Genomic DNA, 25,457 nt, shown 5'->3' with positions numbered 1-25,457 from the left:
AATTAGTTCAAATAAATGCTATAATTCATTCAAATAAATAAGATCCTACTGCAATACTACATTTTTTTTTTACACTTTCAGTCTAATATTGTGCTGCAAGCATTAACAGCTTTGCCTCCATGTCGTGCATTAAAAGCGCTTAATGCACGGCTAGCCGTGCATTATCCCTTACTTGATGCTTGATGCTGCCAGCCAATCAGAATCGAGTATTCAGACAGACCATGGTATAAATTTGTTTATACCTGACAAAGGTATTGAGTACAATGACATGACAAGTTTTAACACTTAAGGTAACTTCACATCAGGGTTTATCTATCAGGAAACAGCTGGAAGTGCCAGTATGTGAAAATTGCGAGATCAAACATATTCACATTCCAAACAGTGACAGTGAAAATGCCTTCAGGAAGCATTTGTGGACGACGTGGGATTTTCTCCGGCATGCAATGCCTCAGTCTTTCTGCCCTGCTGTAGCCGAATCAGTAAAACAAAAGACTGGTCATGAGTGTTTGGTGCGTGTCTGATGAAATATCAATTCTGCACAGCATTAAGGGCTTTGCAGTCTGTCTTCATGTGCCAGGATTATCTGCAATTACATTTCTCACCTGTCCTCTTCTCTGTGTTCATGAATATTTAAACACAAAGATGCATCGCTCCAGCAGAGAACCAGAGCAGATTCAGAGGGGAAGCTCTCAATGTCTCTCTGCAGAGGTGAAAAACAGGCATACTGTACCTGAGAGCCACTGTATAATCATTTCATGTTATCCGAATCTCTAAATTCCAATTCTGCAAGTCTTTGAAAAACGTAAAGAACATTTGGAAATAAAAGCCTGTCAAAAGCTCTTAATACCACTGGGTTTCTTTGGCTTTAATGAAGGAGAATGTATAAAGTGTGTTCCTCTCGTGGGAATGTTCTCCCTTTTTGTTCCCCACCTAGGGTAAAGCTCTTTATGAAAAGTGCCAGACTGATGGCCTATCAGGCCTGAAGCTTATAATCCCATTAGATCTGAGCACCAGTTGAGCTAAAAAATGGTTTGCACCAATTAGAATTTTATAAATGCCAAAATCAAGGTCATTCTTTCAGAGCCTCTTTAAACTGTGATGGAAAGATCGATATGTTCACCCAAACAGATGATCTCTCCATAAATCATCTTTGTGGAAGAAGTGAGGACTGATCCAGAAATGTACCCCTTCAAACAAACTTCAAGGAAAAAGTTCTGCCAGCATACTGTACTTTTGTTAAAAATTGATGAAAAACACCTTTCTGTGTAAAAAAAATGTAAAATAAGATTTTAAAGATGCATTCTTACCTTTGAGTTTGTTCTGAACATTCAGAGCGATATCCAGAGGATGAAATGGAAGAACGGGATCTGTAGCGAGTCGCAGAATGGCCTCGGCTGTTATCTAAATCAGCAAAAGACAAAAAGTCAGTTTAGATCCTTGTTTATTCAATAACATAAAAACAATGTTATTATTATTTTTAAATGAAATATAATCTTATTTAACTGAAAGGCACCACAAATACCACAAATATTTTATTATATTAATAAAGTAATAACAATATCACAAAAAATATTTAATTTTATTATTAATGATAGTACCACCACATTCAAATATTTAATCATATTTATTCTATTATTGTTTTTATTAATGTTTCTACAGTACCTTAGATATCATAAAACATTTCATTTCATTTTATTATTAATGTCTCTAAAGTACAAATAAAAACACTTCTATTTAATTCAGACATCATGACATCATGCAGTTTTTTTTTTTGTTTATTTATTTATTATTATTTATTTTGTATTAGGGTTTTCATATATATATATATATATATATATATATATATATATATATATATATATATATATATATATATATATATATATATATATATATATATATATAAGCTTTATTTTAAATAATATGCATATAATATTATTTATTAATTTTTTTCGTAATATCTAATGGGAAACTGATCATAATGTTTCACAATATCACTGTTTTTACTGTTATTTTGATCCAGTAAATAATAATAATAATAATAATAATAATAATAATAATAATAATAATAATAATAATAATAATAATAATAATAATAATAATAAATGATCATAATAGTAAAAAAAAATCTAAACTTGACAGTCACTGATCATGCTGTATTTTTATTTAACAGAAAATAGTAACTTTGACATTTTGCATTTTGTGTTCAACAGGACAGGAAGTTGGAGGACGTTTGGAATGACATGGGTGAATTTTCAATTCAAAGCAACTGATCCAAAGGAAATATTACCCACTTTTTAAGTAAAATAATTGTGCAACTTGATCAAAAATACTATTCATTCATTCATTCATTCATTCATTCATTCATTCATCCAAATAGCTCAAAATCTGAAGGCACTTTAGGCGAACATTCCTATTTCATTGTTTTAGCAAAGGATTGTACTGCACAACACCAACAGTTATGTTTTAAATGTTGAAATTGTCCATAAATTCTCCCACAGTGCTTTTATCTAATGCGCTCAGATAACGAAAGCATTTTTAAGCTGCTAGTCTTTTAAAGCTGAAGTTTTGTCTTATCTTTGTGATGCCCTTCTATTGATATTTACTCTCTTGTTGGACTTTGTTGCTTTCCACCTCAGACACTCTGCAGTGGCATCTGATGGGTGCTTGTAGTTGTGCAGTCAGTAAGAAAAGTACCAAGCTTTTCCTACATCCACAGTGTCCACTGATCAAATGTTATCAAGGTTAACACACGGGCTGGGAAACTGAACAGCATGAACAAGTATTGACTTTGGTTTTATCATATAGTAAATATCCCTTTTGCCTGACCTCTGTGAAATCTACAGTTTGCTGGCTGGCAGTATGGGAGTGATCTCCCTCTCGGGACGGTCTGAATCATGACCTCAAAGAAGGATTCAGTGTCTGACCACTGACCCTGCCTAAACGAATCAGCCCCAGGGCAGGAGTTTACTTTTGCTCCCATGAGATCACAGTCTCATTCAGCCATTAAATATACAGTGAACACAGGTCAGCTCTTGTATAATTCAATATTTCTGAAAGAAGTCTCCTAGGCTCATTAAGGCTGCATTTTTTGATCAATACAGTAAAATAGTAATGTTGTGAAATATTATTACACTTTAAAATAACTGTTTTCTATTTTAATATGTTTTAAAATGTACTTTATTCCTGTGATAACTAAGACAATTTTTTTTAGAAGCCATTACGCCAGTCTTCAGTATCACATGATCCTTCAGAAATCATTTTAATATGCTGATTTTGTGCTCAGGAAACATTTGTTATTATTATCAATACTGAAACTATACTTATTGTTGCTTAATATTTTTCTGTAAACCGTAATAGACTACCATTCAAAAGTTTGATGTAAGTAAACAAACAAATAAATAATGTACTCAGCAAGGGTGCATTAAATTGATGAAGTGATAGTAACGACATTACTAATGTTATAAAAGATTTCTTTTTCAAATACAAGGCCTTCATTGAACTTTTTCTATTCAAAGAATCCTGAAAAAAAAAAAAAAAAAGATAACTGAGCAACAAATCAGCATATTACAATGATTTCTGAAGGCTTTTTTTATTTTTTTAGCATTCTGCTATAATTTTTACTTGTTTATATATTTTTTTTTTTTTTTTTTTTTCACTATGTAGAAAAACAAAAGCCATACAAGAGCTCTCTGCATTGTTACACAGGATAAATGGTTTGGAGAATGAATGTATGTTTTGGCGGATGAATGTACAAGAGCAAGAACCAGGATCTAAAAATAAAATTCTTACATGATTGTTGATTGCACAACGTGAAGTGCAACTTTGATTGATGTAAAAAAATGTTAAATGTTACTAATGTTAAAGGCAAAAAATTTATGCTGAAACACCTGAATTTTCCATAACTGCAGTGCATCAAAATCATACATTTTCAGTTTACCTTTTTTTTTTTTTGGTTTCTTATTAAAGCCCTAAGTGTCAGTTGGTTTGATGTGGACTCAATCACAGAGAGAGAGATTCCAGCATTGATTTCAGCAGAGAGAGCATTAATGGGCACTACAGAATGTGCCTGAACACAAAAGCTGAATTTGTATTTATAGTTTATTTATAGAGTTGCTCTATTAAAAGTAAATAGTATCAAATATATATATAGCCACAGAAATGAGAGGACTATCACACATTCAACTGATTCCAATAGATAAAACATATATGTACTTATTACAAATATAACACATCTACATTCCATGGTTGATTTCCCCCCCAACTCCAGTCTTTCACAATGTTGTTTCACTCCAGTTGTACAGAAATATGTTGGCAAATTTCATCATCTTCGACAACAGTTGCCTGTCTGTAGACACTTTAAGGTGGTGAACAGATGCACATGTTAAGAAGTATGGCTCCTGCCAGCGTCTTCTAGTGACAAAAGATGAATAGAGAGAGAGAGTGTATGTGTGAGAGAGAGAGAGAGAGAGAGAGAGAGAGTGAGAAAGAGAGAGAGAGAGAGAGAGAGAGAGAGAGAGAGAGAGAGAGGCCTTCAAAATGTGTTATTAGCAGGTATAGTCTTGGCATTGTATAAAAAAGGACAAAAAAAAGATTCACATTGTTTATTTTATTTATATAAATTTACATAAATATTAAATTTATTATTAATGTCTCTAATGTACCACAGACATCACAAACATTTATATATATATATATATATATATATATATATATATATATATATATATATATATAATATATATATATATATATATATATATATACCAAACCTGATCGGCACACATACATATTGCTCATTAGCCCAGTTTGACTCTGCAGCTCCTTTGGTATTCTTACAGCTAATTCAATCTGCATATACAGTATCTGTTTACGTTTTGGCATCAAAAACCAATGATTCAACACTTTTAATAAACATACTCATTTTGATAGTTATCAGCATTTTCCTCTTTAAATTCAGATGTTATTTTTAGCATTAGAAGAGCTTTTTGTCCTCTGTAATCTCTTGTGGCATTTACAAAGACTGTCAGTGTGTATTTGTGTGAGTAAGCTCAAGCACACATGTGCATACTCTTGTTTTTCAATCTTCGTCTTGCTTTTTGCACCGGGACATGTTGGTACTGCAGGGCTTTGCAAGGGAATATATTTGCGTACATTAGAGACAGGCGGGAGGTGCCATTTGGGGTCAATACAATGCCACATATATTTGCTAAATAATTACATTTTTGCAAAAGAAAATAATGTTTTGTAAATGAAAATGAAAGTATTGAGAAAAAATAAATGTGCCTTTTGCAAACAAAAATAAAGAACTGCAAAAGAAAATTAAGTATTATGACAACAACAACAACAAAAAAGTTTTGGGAAAAAAAAAGAAGAAATTGCAAAATATGAATGAAAAAGCAATTTTATACTACATTTTATACAACACACATAGCTACAAATTTATTTAGTTTATTTACTAATTTATTTATTGTGTTTAACTTTCTGGCATTGTTTTGACATGGGGGTGGAGTTAAGTGACTTGGGCATGTACAACAGTCCTGGGTACACCTCCCTGGAAGTTACAGTACGTCATTGTCCTGAGACGCAGATCACGACTGATCAAGGCACCGTCATTGAGCAGAGGCAAGCGGGTGGATCATTTCCTTTTATTCTTTAGCATTAAAACATGCATGGTTTGATTTTATTAACAACATTTGCTCGATTTAAAGAAGTTGCTAACTTGCTAACATGGACATCTGCTGTTTATTTCTCTCAATGTGCACACTTTTATAGCATTAAAATGTGTATGGATACATTTTGTTAACTAAATGCATATTAATGGTGTAATCTGTTAACTTCAAAGTTACTGCTAGTTTTAATGTAAATGAATGTCTTTAACTTGATAAACTATACATCATTAAAGAGGTCTAAGACTAATTTTATATTGTTGATGGGTTCTATTGTTTAAATTTATATGAACAATAATTTTTGCCCACACTGCCCCATTCCGTTTCAGTCTTTCCTGCACACATTCACACCTCTCAGGCCAGGATTTGGCTCTAATTATTCTTTTTTGGTCTATATTGTATTTACTGATGCTATTTTATTCACACTGTTTTAATACCTTATTTTACACTTTTCTATAATTTTACTTTATAACGTTAGTCGAGTTTTTGAAATTCTGGGAATGCGAAGTGGCTTCTTCACAGAATGAGGCAGAAAATATTCTATAGTACTCAATGATAAAGGCTTTGTCGATTAGCACTGCATTAAAAATATGCTTTACTCTCATGAAAATACACAAGATGGTTTGATGAACACACATAAAGCAAGTATCATCACAATCGTGTGTATTGTCTTAAAGTTTCATGAGTCAACATGTCTCTATTTTATCAAAGTACATTTATTTTTCTCAACACTTTCATTTTTGTTTGCAAAACTTTCTTTTCTTTTGGAATTCTTCAATACGTTTGAAAATATATGTGGCATTGAATTGACTCCATAGTGGGTGGTTATTGACAGCAGAGGGCTCCGTCTGAACGCCTCAGCCAGACTGATGAATGGCTAAACACTGATTCACAGCACAGAGACAGATCTCAACACCAGACTGAAGGGTGTTTGTTTTCCATGTCGTATTGTCCTGTTAGCGGGTCATGTTTTAACAATGGGGTCAAGCATGTTGTGATTTGGAAGTGCACATGTACTGTGGGATTTTCCCATCAGATCTGACAGACTAGAGGGAGATTTGAAATGCTTGTGGATGTGGAGTGAATGTACAGAATATGACAAAGACACAGTGGGAAGAATGATATTACTGAGGACAAAAATGGTCCACTTCCTTTCTGTACAATGTGTAAAAGTATCCACACTGTGACTCATTTGATATGTCCAAATGAAATCTACTTCACTGATCTTGAAATTAATTTATTTTGATGCAGGGCTGAGTTAGTTAAGAACTAGTATTTTAGCATATAGGGTCTAGTAAAAATCTAAATCAAAGTGGTGTGTGCTGACTTGGACATCTGTAATCTGCTGAAAAACTGACATTATTTTTAATACCACCATTTTTAAAAGCATAAAAAAAATATGTCCCATGGTTATGAAGTCAGTAGATTTAAAACTCTAAAGATGTGAGTTCTTCAAAGAGAAAAAAATTTGTTTTTTCCCCCCATTTAAAATGATGCTGTGAAATATTCACACCATGCTTATCCGATTAACTGTCACATGGCTGAGTTTTGTTTTAATCTAATTAGTGAAATTACTAATGAAAATCTTTCTCATTACTTTTTATCCCCCCCCCCCTCCTTTTTTTTTTTTTGGTCAACGATAACGAAAATACACATCATGATGATAATTAAATCATGTTAATTAAAAATACTGTTGACAAAAAAAATATAGAAAACTGCAAGATATTAATAATTCACTAACAAATTATTTTTTTTCATTAAAGAGAATATCTCAAAAGAATATGACTAAGTATATGTTTCATACTGTATACAGTAATCCATTTATAGTTAATACTGTCAGCAACTGATTCACTTGAGCTGCATGAGCTGAAGCTGAACAGTAAATTAATCCCTTTAAACTGAAGAACTTTACTAGCTGGTTATTTCACTCACCCAGCTAACCCAAACACATCATATAAAGGGGTTGGACAAAATAATGTGACCACCCATTGCTATTGAGGTTAATCTATTTGTGTCAGCTTCAAAGAAGAAAATATAAATAAATCAATTGTTGTAATTATGTTTTATTTATCTTTTTATTGTTTATATTCTGTAGTTTGTATATCAGTGTCGTATAAGTTGTGCTCAGCAATGTTTAGCACAGGCACATGTTGAAATGAGTAACCAAAAATGACAAATCATGGGAGCTCATTCTGCAGAAGCATTCATAACCTTAACAGCCCAACCATTTGGTGTTTTAAGAGTAGCAGTCTTTACTGAGTACAACGCATAGAGAGACTTCAACAGCAAAGAAGAATAGTGGGCGAAAACCAAAAGTGAATGATAGGGACCATCAGACACTACTGCAGCAAAGTGACAGCAAACCTCACTATTCACTTGTTTCCACAAAAACTGACCTCGCAGAACTTCACAAAGCCAGCATCCATGAAAGAGCTGCAACTGCTAAAGTCATGGTCATAAAACCTGGACAGCTGGAGCACTAAAGTGATCTTTAACACCAGCCCTGGCCAGACAAATCACCTGACTTGAATACTATCAAACTGCTGTGGTTAAATGGTTAAAAACTGATTTCCTCCTCCAGCATCTCTAAAGCAACTGGCAGATGTTCTGATAGACGGCATTTAACTGAAGACTATTCAAAAGTTGTAAGAATCTATTCTAAGAGGGTTGAAAGCTATTTTAAAGGCAAATGGTGGTGAAACATTTTAATAAAGGAATATTGCCTGTTTCTATTTTGTCCATCCCCTTTATGAGGTTAATCAGATCAATCATATACAATCAAATTTCATATCACGTCTTATATTCAAAAATTCATATTTTTATATTACAATACATGCATATTTGGTGGTCATGATCTTCAAAAGTGTGTTTTCTGTCATTGAGTTTTACTATTAACACAGGTGTAGTGTTTACCATAATCCTTTGCCTGGACTCATCAGCACTCACCAATTGTAGTCACCTGTCTCTCATCACCTCGTCAGTCACACACTATAAGAATGGCACACACACACTCTCACATTGCTGATGCCTGTTAAGTCTGTAGTGTAACAATTTATTTATTTATTTATTTATTTTTTTTTTTTAAGTGTTATATTTTTTTTTTTTTTTTTTTATTTTTTTTTTTTAAACACTCATTTAAATGAAAATGTTTTTATTAACTAAAATTAGATACCATTTTAGTCATTTATGTTTGACTAAACATGCAAACATAAACAAATAAATACTAACACTGGCTGAGAAAAACTAATAATTAACAAATGATGTAACACTTTGATTCTCTGAACAAAGGGCCAACATGACAGATGCTTCTACATCTTCCCATTCCTATGAAAGAACAGCTTCACTACCCTCACAACTCAAGCAGCTCTTGAAGATTTGCACAGCAACAAAGCACTAAAACTCAGAGCTGACCACATGGCATTTAATGAATCAATGCCTTAATGACCACTGTCAGTCAAATTTATTTCTGCAATATGTCTGTAAAGACAAATCTCTCGTCAAGCAGCCTTCTGTTTCTGCCATTAAGCTTCCAGATGGTACCATGTGTCAAGAGTTAACAGTGAAAGAAAAACAACTAAATATGCAGGTAGAATAGGTCTCATTTGAACATAAAAAGATGCTTGCTTTGTTGTCTAAGTTCATCTTGAATTACATACCAGTTTTTAAACAGGGACATGCAGGTTTTAGGGGCTTATGTGACAATTAATTTGCATTATCTTAAATTCTCAATGACTGGCATGACCATCAAGCTGTAAACAGAAGAAGCGTGTTTGTGTTGAGTCTGTTGTACTGGCAGGTCATTCATCCATGTTATTGTGCATGAATTCAGCCGTTAAATCTTCCGTTTGGCTAGGAACTGGCAGATTATGAAAATTGTCATCTATGAATTGAGGCTCTGTGATTTCACATGTAAATGGGTAATTAAAGGGCATTGAAAAGGAGCTTAAGTAATGTTTTATTCAGCCAGTCAAAATATCACAAAAACACAGTGACAGTGACCAGCAGGAAATGGGAAAACCATTGAGCAAAAAGAGAAATCTGCAAGTGTGTGTGTGTGTGTGTGTGTGTGTGTGTGTGTGTGTGTTTATTGAACAGTAAACTGGCGAGAGATTAATTCATGACAAACATCTGCCAGATGCTGGAACCAATTATACTTCCTGCCTGCAAAGTTTCATTTCAACTTACAAGCTCACAATTTTCCCATTCCGCAAGCATGTTTTTGATTATTAAAAGCTAATTAGATTGCGGCATATGTTTAGCAGAGTTCTGTGTTTGGATTCAAAGAATAGGCTTAAATGATTGGACTGGTTCATTGAAAAACACATTGTGCTGTATGTATTAATACCATTGTTAATGAAGAATATGTGAGCACAACAGTTGTAAAAAACCTCTCTGAGGCATTTCTTAGATATTAGGATATTAGGGCTTAATATGTTGCTCAAACTTCTTGTGGAAACAAAGAGATTTTTGGTGTTGATTTTTTGATCAAAATTCTTGTGGAAACAAAGATCTATATATATATATATAATAGATATATATAATATCTAATATAAATGACAACAAAGATCAATACTACTAAATTTATATTAAAGCTCACAGCCTGCATAAAGTAGGTGTGCCTTTTCATGAGCCATTGTGACTTCCGTAAAAAATGTGCACCCTGAGCACTGCCCACCATCCCACCAGACAACATCGTATCCATGCCATTGCTGAGCAACAACAACAGGGAACCATGTCGAGAAAACGCAGTTCAGTCAATGGATGTCAGGAAACTACATCATTGCACAGGCTTCTGAACAACATTAATATAAGAGACCAGTAGCTAATGTTCATTTATTTGGAAATTCCACAGCAATTTAGTTTGAACTTAACCGTCTGTTCTGCACATTTCACAAGTGACTGCTTCGTCAATCACGCACAGTTCAATGACGGCTTTTAAAAGAAGCTACTCATTAAAGATGCTGCAGTCCCTACATTGTTGGGTCCGAACTCAAATCCGCAACCCCTAAGTAAACTTCTCACACATTTTATGTTACATTATGGAGCCAGCATAATCTGAAATTATAGTTTGTGAACGGTTATGCAACGCGAACGTGATGCTAACGTCAACTAAGTGTATCAGTAGGAAAGCAATAGTTATGTAAAGTTAGCTTACTGCATTCGGTGTTTGAAAGAACAAACAAACAAACAAAAAAAAACATTAATTACCATTCTGAAACATCCTGTTGTAATAATGTTTGAGGAGGTGGTTGGTTGTCTCCTGTCATCGCCAATTCGGCTCAAACATGTAAGGCCGGACAACATTTCCCTCAGCAGTGACCATCATTACTGGTGTTTCTATTTACCTTACTTGTGAGTATCACCAAGCCACAGCAGGCTACGGCATACATGACCCTTGTTACCTGTGGTTGGCCTGGCCATGTGTCACTCAGAAAACATCAGACCAATCAGAAGAGAGACTCAAGAATATTAATTAGACGTCAAAATCAATCTGCTCTTTGCAGAGCTCCTGAGAGAGGAGCTGTAAATATATATTGAGATGGTTTTTGGTACTTATACTGCAAATATATATTCTTAAGGACATCAAAACCTAAAATAAAACTCCAGAAAGGTGTAAAATACGTGACCTTTAAGATCAGAACTGCTTCGAATGAATCGTTGAAAAATGATTCTAATATTAAATGTATATTCTGAGAAAATTACAGTTTTCTGACCTTAGATGCATTTAAACCTGTTGTAGGGGACTCCAACACAATATTAGAACACTTTAAAATGCCATATTACCTGCTCTTTAAAGACTTATTTTTGGCTTTCTGAGTAATTTCAATGTTTTTATTTTTGATTTTTTAATGTTTAAATATTTTTTTTCTAAAAAAACAAGACTGATACTGATTGAGGTTTTATTTATTTTATTATTATTATTATTATTATATATTTGTATTTTTTTTTTTTTTTTTTTTTTGCAGTGTAGCTATGTCCTGATTACTTTTTTTTTCTAGCCATGTTTTTATCCATCATAAAATGTATGTACTATTTATTTGTTACAAATACAGACTGTTTTAAAAATAAAAGTGCAACCGAATCCTCATAGAAATGACTGCTGTAACCCCGCTCAGAATATTTTTTTTTTACTGTTTTAAAAATAAAAGTGCAATCGATTTCTAATATGAATGACAAAGTGAAGTGATCTCTTGCTTCAAAGGGCTTCTGTGCTCAGAAATTATTTATACAGGAAAAAAAAAAAAAAATCTATTGGTAGACCTGACAAAATACAAGATGCAATGTTACAGTATGTGGTTCCACTCAAAATAAAGCCCAGAAAAGTTGAAAATGACATTTGAACTCAAACCTACTCAGTATGAAGGTCAGGTGAGGTTTCCTGAGTTTCTACTTGTAAACAGCATTGAAACCGGGCATGCTTCTCAACAGTAATAACATTACTAAGATGACAATTGTCAAGGTCCCTCTGGCCAGAATTGTATGCCAGCACTGCTGGTATTGTTTAAAATTTTATATTGTTGTATATCTTTTGTTGACGATAAAATGTCCCATATATAAGTAGCTCTGTGTACTAAAACATATACAATATAATTAATAGTCAGTCTATCTAGCATGTTTGGGATGCTCTGGATCGGCGTATACGACAGCGTGTTCCAGTTCCTGCCAATATCCAGCAACTTCGCACAATCGCACAGCCATTGAGGAGGAGTAGACCAACATTCCACAGGCCACAATCAACAACCTGATCAACTCTATGCGAAAGAGATGTTTTGCACTATGTGAGGCAAATGGTGGATACACCAGATACTGACTGGTTTTCGGACCCCCCAATACAGTAAAACTGCACATTTTAGAGTGGCCTATTATTGTGGCCAGCCTAAGGCACACCTGTGCAATAATCATGCTGTCTAATCAGCATCTTGATATGCCACACCTGTGAGGTGGATGGATTATCTCGGCAAAGGAGAAGTGCTCACTAACACAGATTTAGACAGACATACAGACAGATCTATCGTCTGTCTTTATGTCTGTCATTCAATCTTTCTTTCTATCTATCTATCTATCTATCTATCTATCTATCTATCTATCTATCTATCTATCTATCTATCTGTGTCTTTCTGTTTGTCCATCCATCCATCCATCCATCCATCCATCCATCCATGTTATAATATTATTTTAATAGTAATTGTGATTACTGCCAGTGTATCCATCCATCCATCCATCCATCCATCCATCCATCCATCTATCCATCCATGGCTCCATCTGTGTACTTACAAAGTAACTACATGTATATGTAGTATTTAACCACAGTGTAAGTACACATTGGTACATAGTATCTACAGCTGTAATATTTATGTAACTACAAACATGTGACAACCCTCAGGATGGTTTGTGTAAGTACAAATGTGCAACAGGACATATATAACTTCATTTTGTAACAACAACATGTATGAGTAATTGGAACCATTTGATCCAGTGGTGGAGATGGGTAGGTTTAGGGGTGGAAATGGGATCCAAGGGATGGAGATGGCTAGGTTTAGAGATATGCAAAGTGGGAGTAGCTGGATCTCGAGTTGGAGTTGGTGCACCACTGTAATACCAGTGTACCTGCATGGTAACTCTTCAGGAACTGTCCACTTAATATAAAGTGTAACATTCTGGACACCAACCACAATTTATATGTAAAGCCTAACTTACTGGCCACTGCCGTGTAACATCAGAGTAATTACATGGTGAATCTAATATAAAGCTTAACACTTTCTTTACTAAAAATTGCTGTTAGTCCTGTTACACATTTCTACTTTCATTACCAAAAAGTTTTGTTACCAATGTCCTGTTACACATTGGTACTTGCACATACCATTCAGCGGTTTGTTATATATGTGTAGTTACACAAACATTAGAGTTTTAGCTACTATGTACCAATGTGTACTTACACTGTAGTTACATACTATGTACACATCTAGTTACTTTGTAAGTACACAGGTATTAGGGACACTTAATATAAAGTGGGACCCCATCCATCCATCCATCCATCCATCCATCCATCCATCCATCCATCCATCCATCCATCTTTAGTGTAATATTATTTGAATAATAATTGTGATTACTGCCAGTGTATCCATCCATCCATCCAACCATCCAGCTATCTGTCTAAAACAACACGTTTCTGTGCACATGTTTGTTTGTACTATGTGTGTGCATTTGTAAGAATGAGAGAACAGGGGAAATAGAGTATGCTTTCCATATATAATAAAACGTAATTTTGTGGCAAAAACACTACATTTATTTGCTTGGTCAGTGACCTAGCTGGTTTTGGATCTTTTGCTGTTGTAAGCTGTAAGGACCTTTAAAATAACTGAAATTATTTGGCAAAGTGATCTGGACATTAAATGTGGTCAAGACCTGGCTGGAACTACTTTTGCCGTGCGTTTCCCTGAAAATAATTGCTCACCCCAGAATGTTTGTCAGCCAATCAGATTCAAGCACTCAACGGCCTGGAAGTACAGTTTTAATTGCATCTGTTATAGCCCTGGCTTGAATTTTTTTTTGCAAATGTTATTTTAAATTTCATTTTTCTGGGTGCTTAAAGATTTAAAATATAAAGTCAAATATGCGTTTAAGATCCATAAAACAACTTTTGGGAATTAAATGGGTGTAGTCAAGGCAATAACATGCTCTGAAAGGATGGGCAAATTTGTCCTCAGAATGTACCAGGCAGGCTCCCAGATGTCATGCAGTTTTCAACCTTTCAGCAAAAAGGCCTCAAAAGTACAGAGGGCTTTTTAATCAGAAGCAGTGATGGATGAACCACAAATTTTCACCACACTTGGGACGAACCAGTAAACGTGAAGCAAAGACACTCGACAGCCTTCGCTCCGTGTTCGATTTGTGGATAAATTGTTATAATGTGTTTCAAATGAGTGTCGAGTCGGCTCTCGTGTAATGGGTCTCATACAATGAGACGCCAATTGTATTAGCCAGGTGATAGAGTATCTGTGGGAGTGCACAATCTAAACACAGAGATAAACCCAGGAGTGTCTGGGAAAATTACTCCTTGACATCTCGTCATGTTATGTATTAGGCAGCAATAAACTCCTCCTGATATGCTGCCAGTGTTGGGGTCCAGAGGAGGTGGAAGGAACCAATCACACGCCTTGTTTGGGGAGATAAAGTGAAAAGGTCTGCATTTTTTCTTTATATGTCAATGACTTGAAAAAGCTGATTTCTCCAATCGGTCTAGGTTAGCTACTGTAAAACATCCATTTCAAAACATTCAAAAGTGGGACACAAACAAAAGATGCAATTTAGGAGAAGTCCAGTTATTTGATAAACATAAAAATTTTCATAAACATCCAAAAAGAAAATCATTCGCATTTCTTGGTAGAATGTTTTACCTATCCAGTTCATCTGCAGGTCAACAACAGAAAAAAAGTACAGTCAACTGTGACCTTTGTGGGTCTAAATATTCAGAGTCATCTTATTTATCAGGTAGAGTGGTTTTTTTAGTTATCCCGAGTAAGATAATGGTAAATGATTATTTGTGAATGTGTTAAAGAGAGAATGTTGTAGTAAAATAATGGTGAGATAACAGCGACTAGGTGTTATTAAACAGCCTGAAGGGAACTTCAGATTAATACATTGTAAATTTGTGTCATACTAGAATCTAAATGGCAGCCATGAAGAAACATATTTCCCAGAAGTGGCTCTTTTAAAGATTAAGAGACATATAAGTTTTCAGTAAAGTAACAGTTCACCTAAAATGAAAAATCTGTCATCATTACTCGTTTCAAAAAAAGATCCTTATTTTAACATTGAGCACTTCTACTTTCCGGGGGCTGATTTTTAATAAAACTAAAATATTTCAACTTTGTTTTTTTCTGTCTTTTTATATAAAGATCACATTAAAATGTTTTTTAGTTTTAGAAACTGTTTACCTCCGTGTGTATGTGTGTATATTACATTATATTACATATTTAGTAATACAAATCACCGCGAGAGCTTTCCAATATGCGCGCCACCGAGTGACGTCTGTACTTCCCGGTCAGAGAGCACCTGTCCATCAAAAGCTCACTATCCAATCAGAGTAGATCACTGTTAAGCCCGCCCCCACGAGAAGTTTGTGTCAAAACACCAAACGAAAAACTGCGAAACGTAGGGCGAAATCTGTGGCAATGCATTCAGAATCCACGATTAGCGAAAACGAATCTTTGAAAAACATATGAATGAAGCATATTTGAAGAGCCTGTTAAATTTGTGTGACTGAGTTCTTTTTTTTCATTTTCATTGTGTTTTTCTTCTTTTGTAATGGCATATTTTTGATAGTTTCTGAAAAAGTTACATTCCGTTTTATAAAGTTTCGTTCATTATTATTGAAACAAATGTAAATTGTTACATTCCGTTTTATAAAGTTTCGTTCATTATTATTGAAACAAATGTAAATTCCATAATGGTTGAGTTTTGAACAGAAATGAGTGCGGAGTCATATATATATATATATATATATATATATATATATATATATATATATAATACTTAAAATTACACTTAGAAAGAGAGAAAGTGTCAGGCAATTTATTCAAAAAAACCTAAAATGTAATTTCCACTGATGTCATTACCATCACAGAATGTTAACATATGAAAATAAGAAACAAAAGAAACACACACACAAACAAAATGTGAAAAGAAAATGCCACTTGTGATCTGAATAATATTTTTGTATTAAATAATTTTTGTACTTCATTTCAAGCTGTAATTATTTAAAAAGTGATAAAAAATATTATTTAATGATGTGCATTTAGGATAAATACAATGCTTGAAATTAGCCTTAATGAAACAAATGTATCACTTCCAAACATTTCCAACATCATCATTTCCATCACAAAATTTTAATATTTACAACATAAGAAAGCTTATTATCTAAAACCCCACATTGTCAAAAAAGTGCTCATACGTAGTTGAAGAAACAGCCATGACTTACTTTCTGTCTTGGAACACAGACAAAATATATTTTTACAGATTATCCAGCATGCTCTTTTTCATAATGGTGTCTGATTCAAACTACTATTTTCAGCAAACTTTGAGACTTAAGTTTCAATTAAGATGATGAAGAGGTATTTGTGTGATTTGTTTCTCCTGTAAGAAATTATACAGCCCAGTCTAGAAAAAGCAGATCAGGGCAACATACTTTATGAAAACCTCTGCATGGCTGACTGAAGTGTTAGGCAGTGTTGAGAATCTTTCCATTACCTCCTCACCTCATCTCTTTATCATCTCTCAGTCTCTCACTCCCCGTCTCCCATCCCAGAGGACAAAAGTCACATCTGTTACACACACACACTGAGTGCAGCTATACAGGAACTGTACTGCTAAGGCCAGAAGCAATGGACTCGAGTTGGCACATTGTCTTTCATGATTAAATCACCTCAATGAGCTTTGACAAGTCTTGTGCTGCAGTCTTTCCATATGTAATTCATCAACTTAGGGTGCTCTTTTCTAAAGAATTAAATTGTCTTCTCTCTCTTTGTGCTCACACTATTTAAAGAGCTAGTTCATACAAAAATTAAGATTCTGTCATTTACCACCCTCATGTTGCTCCAGTACTGCTGCTTCTTATACACAGAGGACACAGTTTGCGTAGTGCGACAATTCCGGGGGGGGGGAGACAAGGCCCATGTCTTAAACAACAGTACAATTCTGCTTAGGACACCCATTATTAAGGCATTTTAACATTGAACTCTTACTTCTAGCCAAAATACCAGTCCATAATCCATAATAACACTTCCTCTAGTGAAAAAATGTTTTAAAAATCCACCATCCATTATCAAAATCCATCAACATATTTTTTTAGAACTTTTGGACAGTTTCCAAAAGTTGTAAATGGCGCTTGATCTGTGCACATTTTTCTCCTGATATAGATGAGTTGACTTTTTTCATGGATAGAGGACTCATATTTAATTGGAAAGCAACAGTTTTAAGTCTTAATGATGGATCTGTTAATTACAATCATGCAGCTTTTCACATTAATTGATGCACTGGAGTCGTGTGAAATATTCATGGATTTTTATCATTTTTATCAGCTGTTTGGATTCTCATTCTGACACCACCCATTCACTGCAGATGATACATTGGTGAACAAGTGGTGTAATGTTACTTTACTCCAAATCTGTTCCAATGAAGAAACAAACTCATCTACATCTTGTGTGAGTAGTTTTTTAGCATTTATTATTATTATTATTTTTGGGAGAAGTATTCTTTTAATATGTAACAAAATGTTCTTTATAATGAGTAATTTGTGGCCATGAATTAAGTCATGGGAACGAATTCCTCATTCCTGGCCACTATACTTCCCCGCATGTCATGTGTGGGGCTCCATACATAACAACACTGGACCTCATCGGACCCCTTTAACACTTGCTAATTCCATTTTTTTCTTCCGTATCTTTTTACTTTGTACATCTAGTGTTTTGAAATTCCAGCATTCTCAATTGTACGGCTTAAATGAAGTTCAACTCAAAATCTTTTTCTAGTCTAATTCTATAAGAGACCTCAAAGGCAGCAATTTCTGGGAAATTAGAGCTATCTTATCATTTCAGACCTTATATTAGGGTAAAAAAAAAAAAAAAGAAGCTTTCTCTGGCAATTCTACGATTCTTTATCCTCAAAATGGCAAATTCATATTAATACAACTGCATAACCGACGGTCCATTTAAGCAATTAAAAGGCCAAAACATAAAGAACCAAAATGAGGGTGAATTTCAACAATGGACAGCTGATGATCCTATGCCACTGCATTAGCACTGATGGACACGGAACAATGCGATCTGAACATCACACCCAAATGAAACACCCACACTCATTCAAAACTCATTCTTTTGAAGGGCTTCAGATGGGGATCTCTTAATAGATGAGTTCACTCAAGGGCAGGGAATGTAAATTGATATACTTCTCAGGTAGAAGTTCCCCATGGAGTCCATCAGTGGATTCCTGCCCCTTCCAGGTGCCATGCAAGCAAAGCTGGCAGAATCTTCCGTTCACCCTTCTTCCCCTGCCCGGCTAGTGTCACTCAGGCTGTCAGGGTACAATACCGAGCCTTCAGTCTTCACCGCCGCTACTGTTTCCATCTGACACATAACAATGGCTGTCCTGGGACGTTCAATCACACCAGCAGCTGCTCTCAAACTCACAGCTTCCTCTCGCTGGCAGCTTGTGTCCTCTCAGGCTTCCTACTCCACTGCGGTTTTCTGGCTGGCTGATTCCCAGGGCAAGCGACGCATAGCAGGTTAATTTTGAAAGAATCTCTGGGTGGCATGAGTCCATTTCTCTTATACGTTTTGCCTAGAACAGAGGCACACTTCTTATGTACAGTAGGTGGCCAACCAGAACGTGCTTTCTACTGCCGTGGGGGCCGCCGCCGCCGCGTCTGCAAAATGCATTTGCAGCATTTGCAGCAAGTTATCAAGCGAACGCTTCAAAGTGCATTTTCACAAATAGCCGTCAGCTTTGCCTCGCTGAAGTTACATATGACGGCTGCTGTCGAAAGAAAATGTAAGAAAAATACTGTAGGCCTAGATAAAATATTTCATTCACCGATGCAAATTTAGTACTTATGAAGTTATATGCATTTCTCATTTAGAACAAATTTAAGCAGGATAAATGGCAAGTATATGAGCCTGTGCTTATATTTAAGCTAACTATTACACCATAGTTTAGATTTGAAACATTTAACAGGTGTGCAGCATTATTTATAGAATATAAATCATGTGGTATATTACCCTAAATAATGGTGGTTTATTTTGCATTGGTGCATTAAAATCAATAACCTTTCAGGCTAGGCTACAAACATCGATTCTAAATGTCAATATTCTTCCATTACTTAATATTTGTCACAAATATATTTTCAATTTATATATTAAAATTCCTTTAATAAAACAGCAGGCATTTTTGTCACGCACATACTTTGTTATTCGTAACCTGTGCTTTATTTTGACAAAGAACTACGTGGGGATAAGATATCTGTTCACTAATTAAGAAATTGTTGCATATTTTATGAATTATTTTCTTTATTTTAGTACAATGTGAGGCACTGTATAATTTCACTCCCCTTATTTAGGCCTAACTAAAACAAGTAACGGATAAATTTAAACTTGGCACGATTTAGCAAAATCATTGAAACTGAAAAGAAGGGACGGATTAATAAAACTTCCTCTGTTTAAAATCAAGTTCTCTCATTATGATCATGCTGATGACTGATAGCCTACTGTGTAAGTCTATATACTGCTGTGATCTGTTTCAGGCTTTCCGTATCATAACATTTTAGAAATGAATGTATTCTAATAACATTTTAGAAACTGCACTCTCAACGAGAACATCACGGAGATTCAGCCCAGTGTGGGTCAGAAATGCACAGGCTGACTGAAGGACAAATCGTCAAAAGTAATTTAAATGTCATATGTTAATTGTCACTATTGTCTTATTTAAAAATTTCATGTGTTTCACATAACTTGTGTCGCTATCTGGTCTGAGAGTGTAAGATTTGGTTGTTTGGCACGCATGCTGCTGAGTGCAACACTCAAGAGATGTGCTGAGGGGTTACATCATTTATTCTTGTTTGTCTGTTTTTTCTTCATTACAAATCTTGTTTGTTTTTATTTTGTATCATTGCATGTAAAAAAAAAAAAAAAAAAAAAAAATTCACTTTGTTATGCATATGCAAATGCACCCCCTGGTTGCTCAGTCTAAAATGGACAGGCTATATCTAAAAGAAAAAAAATGGTGTAACATAAAACAGCGAATTGCAAACTGAAGAATATGTATTTATGTATTTTATATATTTTTTTATTTTTTTATTTTAAAAATGTATTGTTGAATCTTTGTATTTTGTATTTGTGATTAGCTTCTACCACTGGATGGATTAACTTGATAAACACTACGTGTTTGCGCAATCAAGACACACGCACTCTTCATTCATCTCACTTCACAATAATAAAAATAACAGTGTCACCATGCAAATAAACACTACGTGTTTGCGCAATCAAGCAATTATATAATTTTTTGTATTAGAAAGCTTTGGTTCGAATTTATTATAGTGTTCAAAAATGCTGATCTTTATATAGGCATTAAAATATTTTAAAAAAGTATATATATATATAATATATATATATATATATATATATATATATATATATATATATATATATATATATATCTATATTATATATATTATATATATGTATATATATATATAGTACTTTTTTAATATATGTATATCCTATATGATATTGGACTGCTATATGTATATATGTATATATATATGCTTTTTGCTATATTTTGGACATGAATTGGACTGCCAGTGAGCATGCTGCTTTTTGCTGCTGCTTTTGAAGAATAGCCTACAGCAATTTTTGCTGTAATAATATACTACTTTTTAAAATTTTTTTTTTTTTTTTTTTTTTACAGATTACCCCAATCACTTGCACGCCCAAACCCTGTTTGCTAAACCGTATTATTATTATTATTATTATTATTATTATTATTATTATTATTATTATTATTATTATTATTATTATTATTTAAAAAATAAATAAATTATTATTTAAACACATTGTAATTAATACAAAGGAATGGTAAAAAGTGATACGTTTCTTAGCCGGAACAGCTTCCGTGTATAACAGATAACAGAAGTGTGAGAAAAGTGTTTGTTACATTTGAAATATTTAAATATTTCTTACAAAAACACATGGATTCACTACAGGAGGACTTTATTCACCCCTTGGAGCCGTGTGAGGCACATTTATTATGAATGCGCACACTTTATTTGACGACTTGTGGACTGCTCAACTGCAACACCCGATGACTGCAATGACAGAGCTTGAAAAAAGCCAGGGCAATTTTTATTTTAACTCCAACTGGATTCATCTGAAAGAAGAAAAGTCATATACACCTAGGATGCCTCCAGGGTGAGTAAAACACAAGCTAATTTTCATTTTTGGGTGAACTAACCCTTTAACAGTACAAAAAAATAAATAAAAATGTTTAGAGACTCTACAACTTGCATAGACAAACTAGGCATTGTCTTGCACATAAAAAAAGAGAAAAAATGGAACCACAGCAAACAATTCGCAGTGCTACAATGTTGCAAACAGAGTTGAAATTCTAAAAGGAGGGCAAACTATCCAGTTAAGGGAATGAGTGACTTTAGATGTAGATCTTTAAAGTAGTACTCTAGGTAGTCAGCAGAGAGGCTCTGACCCCCAGAGAGATGGTATGCCGCATGTGGGCCCTGTGAGGGTGATGGAGTGTGCACATACCTGCGGCTCAAATGATCGATGCCAGGCTTCCGTGCCAGGCTGAGTGGAACTGACTCAAACACACACTGCACTACTCAGCCCCTCTGTCCTCCCCGTCAAATTGGCCCAGCTGTGGTTGTAAAGGTGTGGTTGAAAAATGAGCAGGGGATGTGATAAGCTTTGCTGAAAGAACTCCCAAGGCTCCTCAGCCTCCAGAAAAAGAGAGTTCGGCTCGGGCCCAAGGTCCTACGGGACCTGGCGGCGTAGAGAAGCGTGACACCACAGATACAACAGCGCTAGCCTTACAGAGGGACTAGGGATTTCAAGTGCGCTTGTACTGCAGCTGGAGACTATCAGACAGCAGCGAGACCCAACTCTCACACCCCATCAATTCACGTCTGCCTCCACCGATTTAAGCAGGCATCAGGGGGCTACTTGAGTTTAGTTTCCATATGAAATCTGGATCACCAAACTAACGACGTCTGTAGCTGTTATTTCAGAGGAACAGCTTACTGGAAAAGGCCGGCAGGTGACTATGGGTCACATGATATTAAGGAAACTCTCAAGAGGCATTAGCATTCATTAATATTGGCTTTAGAGTCACACCGAGCTCATGGCAGGTGGAAAATTGCTACCCTTATAGCATCATTACAGGGCCAATGTGACTAAGAACTTGTGCTGTTTGGAAAGTAGGGCATATTTATACTAGATGCCCTCTAGAGGGATGGGCTTGGACTGTAAAAGTATTGCACGTTGGAAGAATGAATCTAATTTTTACGCTCTATAACATACACAACAGAATAATGAATTATGAACAATCATGTATCCTTCTGAGGTCCTTTTGTATTTACCAAAGCATATTTCAATGAATCAACAAATTAACGTGCTTACAATTTTTTTTTTTTTTTTTTTCCGTTTGAGTTAAATGATCAAAATCACATTGAAATAACCATGTCGACTTGAAATAATTTTTTCTTATTGATGGAGGGTTAATTTTAAATGAAAGAAAAATACTGAATAAGTTCCTGCACATCATCCAAATCAGCTCTGTGGTGGGAAAACATTGGTTTCCAAGAATTTGTATAATATTCATTATCATGAAAAAAAAAAAAAAATAAATTGTGTTTTATTTGAGTGGTTGTTTAGCTTTTGTAGCAATCAACATTATGCCACAAGTGCTGTTGATTAAGGTTAATCTGTACTGAACCAGGAATATTTCTTAAACGCAATACATAACAAGAAATAAGAAAGAACAATACTTCTACAGCATTTATTATTCTGTTACTATTAATAAAGCTGAAACATGAATTAACAACAGAAGGTTATATTAAAATTTACATTGATAAATGCTGTAAAAAAAAAAATGTTGTTCATTGTTAGTTTGTGATACTTAATGCATTAACAAAGGAAAATGAATGTATCATATTGCAAAGTGTTACCATTTCTCTGACACCAGTGTGTCTTTGCATGCTTTTCACAGCCTGAGATCTTACCCTTTCTGTCTTGTTTTGTTATTCAGGGAAGTTTCCCAACCTTTCTGTCCATTGTTCTGAGAAATATGATATACTGACACTTCCAAATCTGCTCACTGAATTCAAAACCACAATAAATATTTACCTTCTCAGATGCTGCAGACGCTTTATCTAATGTTCCTGTAGATACTGTTTTAAACGTTTAGCTGCAGGAGACAAGACACTGAACGGACACCTTGTGAACCTTTCATCTGTTCTAGCATGCGCTGTTGTCCCACAACTCTTAGTGTCATTGCCAGTATGTTTTCAAACAGCCTGAATAATTCATGGCACAGAACAAAATCTCCTTGACTGTGATGAGGAACTTTAATGATACTCATATTTCTTGCTGCTGTTAATGCTGTGGCCATAATTGGCAGAGAGAATTTTTTTTTTTTAAACCTTCAGCCTGTTTCATATATATTTCATAACATTTTCACAGGGTTTTTTGTTGAGTCTAAGCATGTGTGCTGTTCCTCTACACACTGCCAGGATGGGGAACAGGCTGTCAGAAGCCAAGCAATCAATGTCTGTGGACTGAAACACTGCTGGGGTTTCATAACGTCACCCAGGAGAGCACCGGACACTGTCATTTGATGCTTGGTCAATGCATTTTTGTCCTGTCTTGAAGACACACTTCATGATATGATGACTGGGTGAGCTCAGCACAAATCAACACAAAATATAAATGGACTCTATTTAATTTCTTCATACACATTCTTAATATGTTTTTGGATGATTCATCATTCAGCATTAAACATTAGCCAAAGGCACAGAAAAAAGGAACACAAAATACCACACAGAAATTAAATTACAAAATTAATTCAAACTTTCAACCCTGCATTTAGACATCGAGAATCGAGTTTGGAGAACAGAACGTTCAGATTAAAAATTAATATCTTAAAGGGATTAAAGTAGAGATTAAGAAAAGGTTTGTTTATCTGCATAAACTTGAAAAAAAAAATGCAAATGATTTAGAATAAACACTTTTGAAGTTATTTGCTTTTTCTCATTCCATCTGTCTCTTGAGTTATGATTTGTGTAGCTGTGCAATTAACACTTGAAAGTTAAGCAAGAAAATCTTCCACTCAAAACGAAATCCTAATCACTATTTTAAACATACAACACTGCAGCACCTGATAAACCAGCCAGCCAGCAACAAACAAACAAACAAAATAATCATTATTGGACTTTTGTAGTGGAAGGAGGAGCACTCTTACCTTGGCAATATTCTCATGGAGTTCGAAGGCTGGATCCAAGGTCTCTCTTAATGAAGACTCAGGAGGGGAAAAGGCCTCAGAGAGAAAAAACGCTCTCTAGGTAAAAAGAAGAGAGAGAGAGACAAAAAACCGTGAAGAATGCAAACATATACAAGGATGTCAACACAGTTAAATGTACCTGTCATAATGTACATCTGAAACAGATGTATTGGAGAAATAGATCACTGAACATGTCTTTTAAAATCAAGTTTCCTGTCTCACCAGGGTGTATGTAATGAAAATACACAGGGTTAAGGCAGCCCTGACCATTCTAATTGAGAGAATGATTCTCAAATATGAATATACAGGTGCATCTCATTAAATTATAATGTCGTGGAAAAGTTCATTTATTTCAATAATTCAACTCAAATTGTGAAACTCGTGTATTAAATAAATTCAATGCACACAGACTGAAGTAGTTTAAGTCTTTGGTTCTTTTAATTGTGATGATTTTGGCTCACATTTAACAAAAACCCACCAATTCAATCTCAACAAACTAGAATACTTCATAAGCATTGAAATCTCAAATTACTATTCAAGAGATACCCAATGCAATCATAAGCTTTCCTATTGGGAAGAATTGTGCAATTTTTGTCTGCATATATATATGCAAAATGCAAACAAAAATTGCACCTCTGACAAACAACAATTGCCTTTATCAATATATTGCTCCAGTATTTCTTTACGTTTAAAGAAAGACAAAAATAAATTGTTCTATTGCTCTTTTCA

The 25,457-nt window shown here is 34.6% G+C and overlaps 1 protein-coding gene across 1 annotated transcript in view; it reads right to left on the bottom strand.

The window, feature by feature from the left end:
- LOC109055094 (inactive N-acetylated-alpha-linked acidic dipeptidase-like protein 2) overlaps nucleotides 1–25,457 on the bottom strand; it is a 261,704-nt gene that overhangs the window by 13,004 nt on the left and 223,243 nt on the right. The window contains exons 11-12 of the mRNA XM_042766172.1: nucleotides 24,690–24,785; nucleotides 1,308–1,401 (exon numbers count right to left, since the gene is read on the bottom strand). Coding sequence (XP_042622106.1) covers nucleotides 1,308–1,401; nucleotides 24,690–24,785 — 190 coding nt within the window. The remainder of the gene's footprint in view (nucleotides 1–1,307; nucleotides 1,402–24,689; nucleotides 24,786–25,457) is intronic.

This window comes from Cyprinus carpio, chromosome A11 (genome assembly GCF_018340385.1).
Source record: "Cyprinus carpio isolate SPL01 chromosome A11, ASM1834038v1, whole genome shotgun sequence".
NCBI classification, from domain to species: domain Eukaryota; kingdom Metazoa; phylum Chordata; class Actinopteri; order Cypriniformes; family Cyprinidae; genus Cyprinus; species Cyprinus carpio.
This window is presented reverse-complemented; position numbering and strand designations above follow the sequence as displayed.